The sequence below is a fragment of the Lonchura striata genome, unplaced genomic scaffold (genome assembly GCF_046129695.1).
Source record: "Lonchura striata isolate bLonStr1 unplaced genomic scaffold, bLonStr1.mat Scaffold_495, whole genome shotgun sequence".
Taxonomy (NCBI): Eukaryota; Metazoa; Chordata; class Aves; order Passeriformes; family Estrildidae; genus Lonchura; species Lonchura striata.
Genome location: NW_027461178.1, coordinates 38,815 through 49,849, shown reverse-complemented (window position 1 = coordinate 49,849; position 11,035 = coordinate 38,815). Strand labels below are relative to the sequence as shown.

At 39.4% G+C, this 11,035-nt stretch overlaps 1 protein-coding gene across 1 annotated transcript; it reads left to right on the top strand.

The window, feature by feature from the left end:
• Positions 1 to 8: 8 nt before the first annotated feature.
• LOC144248724 (acyl-coenzyme A synthetase ACSM4, mitochondrial-like) lies at positions 9 to 6,530 on the top strand (the record flags this gene model as incomplete). Its single annotated transcript, XM_077790725.1, has 11 exons — positions 9 to 202; positions 318 to 461; positions 702 to 858; positions 1,474 to 1,553; positions 2,282 to 2,405; positions 2,911 to 2,991; positions 3,100 to 3,201; positions 3,557 to 3,684; positions 4,367 to 4,466; positions 5,292 to 5,411; positions 6,215 to 6,530. Coding segments are annotated over 11 exons (1,317 nt in total), but the record flags the coding sequence as incomplete, so codon positions are not given.
• Between the last annotated feature and the right edge of the window lie 4,505 nt (positions 6,531 to 11,035).

Below are 11,035 nucleotides of genomic sequence, written 5' to 3'. Positions count from 1 at the left end.
TCATAATCCCAGGAACATCCCAATTATCTGCCAAAGACATACTGTACCGACTCCAGGCATCGAAGGCTAAGTGCATCATTACCACTGACAAACTGGCTCCTGCAGTGGACTCAGTGGCATCCCAGTGCCATCTCCTGAAAACCAAGCTAATGGTGTCCAAAGGCAGCAGGGAGGGATGGCTGAACTTCACTGAGCTGTACCAGTGAGTACGACTGAGTGTCACTGCAGTCACGAGGACAAAGCAGACCTGCTCCCACAAGCGCTCATTTACACCAGCTACAGCCATTGAAGTTATGATTACATTCTCCTGTTTACAGAAACCAATCTGCTGACCATTCCTGCATCAAAACAAGGATTCAAGACCCAATGATTATCTTCTTTACCAGTGGAACTACAGGTTTTCCAAAGATGACTCAACATTCCCAGGGTAGTCTTGGTTTCAGACCCCTTTTAAGTGAAAGGTATGAAAGAGTTAAGCCTGGTTGAACATAAGATAATTGAAGCTGCATAGTAGAGCTATTGTAAAAAATTACTGAATAAGAAATACCAGTGTACATCCCCAGCCTTTCTCCATTTCAAATCAGAGTGAAAACCCCATCAAATTGCTAGGGACTAGGTCACCCCAGTGTCTCAATCTTGCAATTAATATCTCTTACCCTCTTTCTGGGTATATTTTGTTATACTTTTTTTTTTCCTATCAGGTACTGGTTGGATTTGACTCCCTCTCAGATGATATGGAGCACTGCAGACACAGGATGGATACTAGCTTCAATAGCATCTTTTTTTGATCCTTGGGTTTTTGGATCATGCATCTTTATACATAACCTACCACAGACCAATTCAGAAGTCATCCTGAATGTAAGGGGAAAACTTGTGGAAATGTATTCATCTGCAGAAAGCATGCCAAAACCAATTCTTGACATCCACAGATTTCATGAAGGTTGTGGTTATAGTAGTGTTTGAGATATTGTATTTGCTGTGTAAAGCCCTATTTTTAATGTATACAGAAGGGAACAAACATGCAATTTGTTCATGTATTTTACTCATAGCTGGTAAGCACGTGAAAAAAAATCTTCCAAAAGCAGCTTTAAATACCTGCATTCACTCTAGTGACCGTGGAAATAGTATCAGTGGGTATTAATGCAGAAATGAAGTGCTTCTGTGCCCACACCAGCCAAGATGAAAGTGAACACCTCCCTGTGATGTAGACAGAGGAGGAACTATTCTGGCCATGTCCCAAACTGTGAGGTCCTGGTGTCAGGTAGATGTATTAGTGTGGGATTTTTGTAATCAAATCTACAATCTTTGCATATTGCACCAACTGCAGGAGGGTTCTTCACCCAACAGAGGATGTGGTGCTTTTACATAGGGGACAAATGTACTTCTCCTTTCTGTGTCACCTGTTTACTGTACATTCCAAAGGCAGCTTTTTGTCTGAGCTTCACATGTCCCTCTTATTGTTTAACCCTCCAGACTCTCTGCAAATTCCCAATTGATGCCCTAGTTGGTCCTCCAACGTTGTTCCGTATGCTGGTACAAAATGATCTGTCCAAGTACGTAAAAAAATTATTTAATAATGTTTAATTTACCCTAACCAAATGTAGTCATCTCCTATCTCTAACTGCTTGACCCAAAATAGGGTAATAATTTTGTTTAAAATATCCTTCACGAGAAGACCATTGAATTTTGCTAAGTTTTTGATCAGAGAAACTTGATGTTTTCCTTCAGAAGTCTGAGACTTATGCTACTGTACTTGTGAGTGTGAAACCGAGAATCTGTTAAATTCCTTGGTCATAATTTTTGTCTGCCACATTAATTGTCCAGACTTTGAGAAGGACTTCATCCTAGAAAGTGCATGTCAGCGTAACTGTGAGGGAATTATTTGTTGTTGCAGTTGTACCTCACCCCCTGTTCTTGTTCTCACTGCCTGTCATTGTTCCTTCCTTCCCTCTTGAACTTTCCTGCTTGGCCTGTTGCAGAGGGTCAGCAATCAGGGTCCTGGCTCAGCAGATCAGTATTTGGTTATTTATAATCCCAGCTGACTTCAGCAACAATTTTATGTTTCACATGCTTAATTCTGACTGCTGCTTACATAGAGTGTTGAGCACAGTGATATCCTTGTTGTATTGGGAACAGAAGGATCAGGGCCCCTCTGATTTCCTCACTTTGTGGCACTAACTCTCCCAGTAAACAGCTCTCCCATGGTGTTCACCCTTGCGTGCTCCTGGTCTCTTCCCCTAGATTTAAGTATTCCCTTTCTTGTTTTTAATTCCCTGTGAAGATACAAATTCATGAATCTGAAGTACTGCATAAGTGGAGGAGAACCACTCAACCCAGAAGTCATGGAGCAGTGGAAGAGCCAGACTGGGCTGGACATCCATGAAGTATATGGCCAGACTGAAATGGTACATCTGTAGGGACAATAGCCTATTGAATCTTTGGAATTTCTTTTTGCTGTAAGGTTTGCTATGTAAGAACACAGTCTGTTCCTTCCTTCACATCTCTGTGAATGTTTCAGTAACTCCCTTTCCTGGTAACCTCTGAAAGAACTTCCTCTCATGGCTCTCCTCACAGAACCTGCCAGAAACATGAGGGTTTGGGAGGGAATGTGCTGTAATATTTCCACAAATGTCCTTCAGCTAATTCCAAGTAACAGTGTCAGTCAAGAGGGCAGAGTTTGAATCTAAGGGAAAAAGACTGGCTAGCAGAGGACATGAATTTTTCACAGAGAATGGAACAGGATAATTTCAGGGAGTTTTATTATTTTGTTTATTGGTACCACACAGCACTGACATATATGATCCTATGAATTCTTTACTTTGGAATTATCTAGAAACTACATTTAATGAATTAAGTGTGAATGTAGTAATTTTCTTTTGTAAAGCTTTGGTTTGATTTTGATTTTTACAGGGAGTAATATGCTCTGTTTTTAAAGGAATGAAGATTAAACCGGGATCAATGGGGAAAGCAGCTCCCCTTTATGATGTTCAGGTTTGTTGACTGCTCTTTAGATTCTGTCATGGGGGATTTTTTTGTTTGGTTGTATTTTTGTTTGTTGTTTTTTCACTGGACTAAAATAAGAACTGTTTTTCATTCTAGATCATAGACAAAAATGCCAATATCCTGCCTCCAGGACAACAGGGGGAAATTGCTATCAGAAGCAAACCTATAAGGCCACTTGGTTTTTTCTCTGAATATTTAGTAAGAACTTTATTTTATTCCTCACCACCACTACCAATCTCCCCAAAAGCTCTCCAATTGTGTAGTGGTCCTAAAGGCTGGACATTTTTCACCATTTTATTATTTATTACCAGAGTAATTTGTTTACTTGAATTGGTAGTGTAAGAAAAGGAAAGAAAATAATTTAGGATCAAGATTTTTTTTTTCTTAAAGAATATAAATTATTTTAAAACTATTCTATTGTATTTTACAGCTTATCAGTACGTCCTTGACTGAAAAATTAAGTTCCAGTGCATTTGATGTTGTGTGTGTTATAGCATAATGTATAGCTAATGCATGCTCAAAATCTAAACTACTGCTTGTGAACCACTTTAAGGATAACCCCAAGAAAACTGCAGAAAGCGAACGTGGGGATTTTTATGTCACTGGAGACAGAGGGATTGTGGATGAAGAGGGATACTTCCAGTTTATTGGCAGAAACGATGACATCATCATTTCTTCAGGGTTAGTCTGCACACGCCCTTTCTAAATCTGCCATTGTATATTCTCACATGTTGTGTTGTATATTCTTACACACAAGCTTCTGGCATCATAATCCTGTGACAGGAATGTATTGACCTTTTGACTTTGGAGTGCTTGCTGTTCTTACTCTCTTTCACAGACCCACACCCCTGTGATGATACCAGATCCATTTCCCCTGCAATATCTCATGTGTTTCAACAAAGAATGAAGACTTCCTTTGGCAAAGGAGGGATGTTTATTTAGTTTATTTTTTGACTAAAACTGAAGGATCCTCTATTGGCTTCAAAGAGCTTTTGAAACAATTTATTTTTAACATGTTGAAAGGAAAGAACTAGATATTTTATTATGTGATTCCATAACTTGGCACAGGCTGCTGCTGCAGACCCCAGCTACAGGGTGGGATGGAGCTGCAGCCTAAGAGCCCTGAGAGAGGACAGATGGAGAAATATCCACAGCCCCAGCAGTCCTCTGCCACAAAGACCACTATGAAATGCTCCTACTTCTAACCCAGCCAGATGTCCCATTTTGCCTAAAACTTCTACAGTTGGTTATTGATTTGTTCTGGCTTTTTTTTCTTCATCATGAAAATTTAAAAATATTTGGTGCTGTTTTTTCCAGACAGGAAAATAAGAGCCAAGCCTCATTTTTTTTTTTTCTTGCCTAGATATCGCATTGGGCCATTTGAAGTAGAGAGTGCCCTGATAGAGCACCCAGCTGTGGTAGAAACAGCTGTTGTCAGCAGCCCAGACCCCCTCAGAGGAGAGGTAATGATGCTGAATGGAGGGGGGAAAGCAATCCATTTGTCCAAATATATAATGACATCAAGGAATTTCTACTTTACTGAAAAACTTACATCTCTAAGGTAATATTGTCATCTTAGAATCATGGAATTGTTTAGGTTGGAAAATACCTTTGAGATCATTGAGTCCAACTATGAACCCAGCACTGTCAGGTCCACAGATACACCATGTCCCTAAGCACCCCATCTACTTCCATCATGGATAATCCTAGTGGGGTTGACAGGCAAAATCCCTTCCCATTTACATGCCTTTGCTCTTCTCAGTTTCTTTTCATCCCAAGGTCTTGTCTGTGGAGAACACTACTGTGATGTTTACTTTGCCCTTGTTCTTAAGCATTTGTCTATACGTTTAAATTGTCATTTATGACTCTTGGTGTAGCCAAAGTTCTACTGCAACTGCCCAAGCATTAGACATGGGCTGCAGATGTGGTGAATCACAGTCCTGTGCCAGGATAAGAGTGCTTACTATCCCCAATGTGAACTTCAGAGAGAAATAAAATGTCCCTTAGCTTCAGAGAGAACTCCACAGAGACACATTTTATTGCCTCATCCTCTCAGCTGCTACTGAGAAGAAAGGGGAAAGGCCCTTATTTGTAATGAGGGCACAAAAACTGTCCTTTAAACTTTAGCTTCTGCACATACACATGCAGAAGCTGGGCACAATCATTTCTTATCATGTGCTGGTTTCTCTGTTCCTCATGACTCTGAGCAGCACTGCTCACTGGTAACTGCTCATCAGCCCTTAAAAAACAGATGGTATCAGATCACTTTTGTTAATTTTACCTTACAGGTTGTGAAAGCATTTGTGGTTCTGTCCCCAACCTTTTCATCCACTGACCTGAAGAGCTTAATTTGTGACTTGCAGGATCATGTCAAGAAAACTACTGCTCCCTATAAATACCCAAGAAAGGTAAATATTTCTGAGGAGTGACTTTAAAACAGAGTACCCTTCCCTACAGCTCAGGATAATTACCATTTCAATTTTCATTACTCACTTGAAAGAGCCAGCAGTAAAGATTCATCTAGACCACTGGCTCCAGAAGACCTTTCCTAAATAGCATTAATTTTGATTGTTTTCCATGAATTTGCATGAAGTATTTGTTCAAACTTCTCAGAATTTTCTAAGTTTTGTATATCCTATGATCTTCATGTTAGATCTCCATGTTCTCAGTCAGACTCAAAATCACAATTCTCTGTTTTGCGTTTAACCTTCAAACAAGCACTTGCCTTTAGGGTGGCACATGACTGAATCTGAGTAAGTTTTTATCTACTGATCATCACAACTGATAAATAGACACAAGCCCAAGAGGATACACTTGGTGTTTCTTAGCAATCCAGCACCACAGGACAAGAGCTACTGGAATGCCTTAGCTAACTGGAGCAGAACTCACAAAACTAAGAACCATTAAAGACCTTGGGGCTGTAACATCCTTTTCTTTCTTCTTTTTGTCATTCTGGTACCACTTGGGCATTTGCCCTTCTGCTGTACTCAGTTTGGTCAGCTGAGAGGCAGCTATACAGATGTTTGGTCTTCTAGGCAGCCCCAGAGATGGTTTCACAAGTGGCACAATGTGCTCTTTGGTTTGGCTTGGATTTGAGGCAGGCAGTTCTTACTGATGGGAGTTCTCTCAGTTTTCCACATATGCTTGGAGAGTCTTGGAACACCAACTCTGTAGAACATGCTGCATTGCTTTCTCTCTTTATTTTATCTAGGTGGAATTTGTCAAAGAACTGCCAAAGACAGTCACTGGGAAGATCAAGAGGAATGAATTAAGAGATAAAGAGTGGGGACGGATATAGCATTATTTGGAATTCAAAAAAACTTCTTTCATTCCATTAGCACTATATACATTTCACTACTATAGCTGCCATTATTCTGATCTCTTTTTGTTAAGTGCCTGAGCATCAAAAAACTACAGGTAACATCAAGATGTGATATTTGTGCCTACTTGCAGAGTTTCCAATGTCAATACCTGAATGAATTGTATTATTCTGGGTGAAAAATAAATTTTTCAATTGACAACTTCAATAGCCTTTTGAGACCTCCTCACCATCCCTTCTTGCAGCTCAGCTTCTATTTGATGTTATTCTTGAAGACAACAAAAAATATAATGCCCACATTGGAAAAGGTATTTTATGTCAAATATATTTTGATTCACTATTTCCTGAGAGTTTACCCTGACATCCAAAGCTTATGGAAAGGACATGGTGGCTGGTATGGTCACTATATGGGTTCCAAAAATGCAACATTATGAAGAGGTCGGAAAAGAATATCTTTTCTGGTGCCACTGGATAGTGGCAGTAAAAGTGGCAGTAAAAGTCCTAAAAATGCATTGTTACAGATGGGGGATTAGCAGTTTTATTGGATAGGTTCAAAATCCACATTTTTGCTGGTAGGATGAGAACCATGTGTATGTATCCTGTCTTTTGAAAGTGTCTTGCATCTTCCAACCACTAGCCAGGAGTGGAATTCTCAGTGCAAGGCTGGAAGTATTCTGAGATAGATATGAGCATAAGATCCCATCTTTTGCTTTAAAAACCCCTCTGAGGTAAATGAAATTGGACTTGAGATTATGTCCAGTATGCGAGAAATAATCTTTTAACAGATGATGCTGTTATGCATAATGAGAAATTAGTAAATTGTAGAATTCACAGTATGTGCTTAATGTTGCATATATACATATATAGGGTGTATATAAACATATGGGTTTTGTATGCATTTGGCACATAAAATTGCTATGCTTGCATAGTAAGAAAGTTAATATTTAATTTTATGTCTTGAAATGCTTAATATATTTCCAGAATGGGTTTGGAACTTGGTCCTTCAGATTTTCTGGATTGTGATTTTTGTGACTTTGCATTAGTTATTTTAGCCAGTCCATTGAGCATGAGCATTTTATAAGTGATCTACAACTTCATCTCCTTTCCCACAATATCAAAAGTTGGAATTAAGTTTTAATGAAAAGAAGAGCAGCCTTTAGATGAGTTTGGGTTTAGTTATTCTAAAGGATTTCAGATTGTTGATATAAAACCAACTCTTCTGCTAATACTTGATCGGGGTCTAAATAGTCATCCTCTAAGAATAAAAAATGAAATTATAAATGAAGTGTACATAAGTTTATCTGTTTGAAAAGGGTTTGTTATTGAAAAGATCAGTGAGAGAAGGGGTAATTTGTCAAGTTTGGCCATCACACTCAAGTGTTAGATCTAAGATTCAGAACTCACCATCGCTGTCTGAGCTTCCATCAGCTGCTAATTTGTTAATGGGCTCCTTTACAACATTTACAGTCCTTAAAATCCAAAATAAAGTTATTTTCAAATACAGTCTCACAGGCTTCTAGTGGGTGTAGAAAATTGAATCCTCCATGGGAGCAAGTAGTTTGTTTAATGTGATTCTACCAGAAGAAAAGTGAACAAAATAAGATTGTGCTCAGACCTGGCTGTAGCAGGGTTTTAAACTTCCCTTCCCTTTTCCCGTATTACAGCTTTCTTCAGAGAGATTAATTTTTCTCTCCTTCATTCAGTCAGAACAGAAGGAAAACATGTTGGATATTTTAAATGTAATGTTGTATTTTAAATGCAATCAATTTCTGGACAGAATAACAAGAAATTGGATTAGATCTTCAAGTGCAATCGAAAAAACGTTGAAAAATGTAATCTGCTCACAATTTCAGCATCTGATTCATGGTAACGGCATTCAGATTTCAAATGTGAGTACTTTTTGGAAAAGTAATCCACTTTGAAGTGATCAGATTTTTAAAGTAATATATTTATTCCATGTAAGTGATGAATTTTTAAATATAATCTAATTATGAACTTTGAAAGTAATTGATTGTAAAGTAAATTTAAAAGTATGATCCTGCAACATGTTCCTAGGTTTTTGGTATTGGTCTGTGTTGGGCTTTAAACAGACCTGGCTAGACTCTTCCCTGAGCCCTGGTAGTGGCACAAATTGTTCATTCCAGCAGGGAAGGGCTTGCTCAGCAGGTTTCCTCTCTGCTGCAGCACAGCCTGCTCAGTCTGCACATTGGGTCAGACAGACTTTCCAAAGTGTTCTTGCAGTTTTGCAATGATAACCTGAACCTGGCCAGGAAAAAAGGAAGAATTAAATTGGTGAATCAAACCATTTCTGTTTGATGTGTGGGCAGGAGCCTTTGCTCTGTCACACTGCCCCAGGTTTCCAGCAAACACAAAAAGCTCCTCAGCTGCTACCAAGGCTGTGCTCAGTCTCAGTGGTGTGTGCTTGTCCTGCTCTACTGACTTGAGGAATTACTGAGTCAACCAACTGATATTCCTTGTTTCTCTAAAGTAGAACTTACTCTTTTTGTTGGGCACTGGGAGTGATGTGGTACCTGCCAGCTAAATTCTAAAAAGACTGAAGCTTTTAAATTTGCAGGCTTGCCACAGAAAAGGAGCACACTTTGCAATTAAACTGCAAAGTGGTGTTATTTTTTCTCTGCACAGACAAGTTGGGGTTTGTTCAATAACCATCAAAGATGATCTCTAGGAACATTCAGAGGAAGAAACTGAGAAACACAGAGTGGTGCTCTTTGCTGCTGAGCTCCTCATCAGAACATGCTCATCCTGGACTTTTGTGTTTTCCATTTTGTGTATTCCATCCTGTTTCCTGTCAGTCTTAAGAGGATGGCCTTCTGAATAAGGGTGGAAGATACACATTGCTGTTCTGCTGCTTTGAAATATTTCTAAAGCAATATATTCTCTATATAAAAAAATAGTGATAGAAGTGGGAAAAATGGACTAGTCCTTGTCTTTGCATTTGCAGTGCTGCTACTGAAAGCCACAATATATGTAACTCTGTGGCAAATATTATTTTGTGAGAATGTTTTTAAATATAGTTAGTGATCAGACTTGCAGGTCTATCCAGTTCTGGGTTGCATAGAATTTCAGGATTAAATATAATCAAGGATTTCCTGGACTGAGGTGTCAGTTCAGACTGTGAGATATTTCCATAACAGTCAAGCTGTTCCAAGGTTATGGGAACAGCAGAGCTTTAGATCACCCCTACTAGGTCACATCTCACATTTCTTGTTACCTCTCTGTAGCCCTTGCACTTCACACCATGCTGCTACAGCACTTGATTCAGAAGATATAAGCAGCAGCTGAACTCTATGACCAAGGCTGTATTGAGCACAAAAACACCAGTGAACCAAGAAAAAACTAAACAAAAAACAACAACAACAAAGCACAGGGTTATTTATCTCAGATTTTCCTTGTTCTGCTGTAAACCCACTACACACAATCCATAAACATCTGCTGGTAGCAGGAGCCTGGGAAAACAGCAAATGTACTGTGTAGTAAAACTGTTCACATGACCTTTCAGAACAACTAATTGTTATCAACTGGCTAATAAACACAAGTCCCAGGCTTGTGCCAGGAGGGTTTTGCAGGTGCATCTCGCCTCCTTCACACCCTCAAGCTCAGAAATTGATATTTCTTTGCTTTCCAGCTACCAAGCTCATTATTGTCTGAGGTCAGAAATAGAAAACAAATGCACAAAATGCATTAATGTAATGTGTCCATTACATTAATCTTAATGGATCTGAGCTTGCACTCCTGAAACCAGAGGATAGTTGAGACTCTATTTCTTGGAAAAAGAGATGAAATTAAGTGGAGCTTTGAAGAGCTGGTTTTCATGTCCCAAAAAGTGGTCAATGTGCTCTCTGGGCCATGCAGTCTGCAAAGAGGAGACCGAGTTTTAGTGATTCTACCTCAAATCCCAGAGTGGGGGCAGCTGAGCATGGTTTGTATTCAAACAGGTGAATTGTGTAATTCCTAGAGGTCTGTAGATTGTTTATTACCTTCTATCCCCAAAGTTAACAATTCATTTAACAATCACATTTCTTATTTGACTTCCTTGCTTGAACATTTGACAATGAAAGGGGGGACTGGGGTAGTCTCTAACAACTGATAAAATTACCTTCATCATTTTTCTTTCACTTCCTATGGCTTATGTTCAATCAGTTTAACTGGGACAGACTCAAGTTAAAGCTGCTAGTGTTTTCTGCCTCAAAGTTATGCATCCTGCTTTCACTGTGCCTGTAGCAAAGGAGCTATTTTGTTCTTCAAGTCTGCACATCTCTGTTCAAGCTCAGATGTGTGAGATTTGTTTTACCACCTTCTTGTTTCTGGCTTGTATGGTGCTGGTAGCCAGTAAATCAGGAAAAGCTGTGATCAGGATTGAAAGGGAAAAACACCTAATACATTTCCAATTTTATTGCACTTTCAGGTGTTATCATCACCCCAGGGACAACACAACTGACAGTACCTGACATTTGCTATCAATTGCTGGCTTTGAAGGTCAGGTGTGTTATTACAATCCATGCTCTTGCTCCTGTGGTGGACTCGGTTGCATCCAGGTGCCAGTCTCTGAAAACAAAGCTGATTGTGTCTGAAAGCAGCAGGGCTGAGTGGCTGAGCTTCAGCCATTTGCTCAAGTAAGTGCCTTCTACCTAAATCCTGTTAGACTTGTCTCCAGTGGAAATTTCCTCATGATTGAACACCCTTGTACACTTG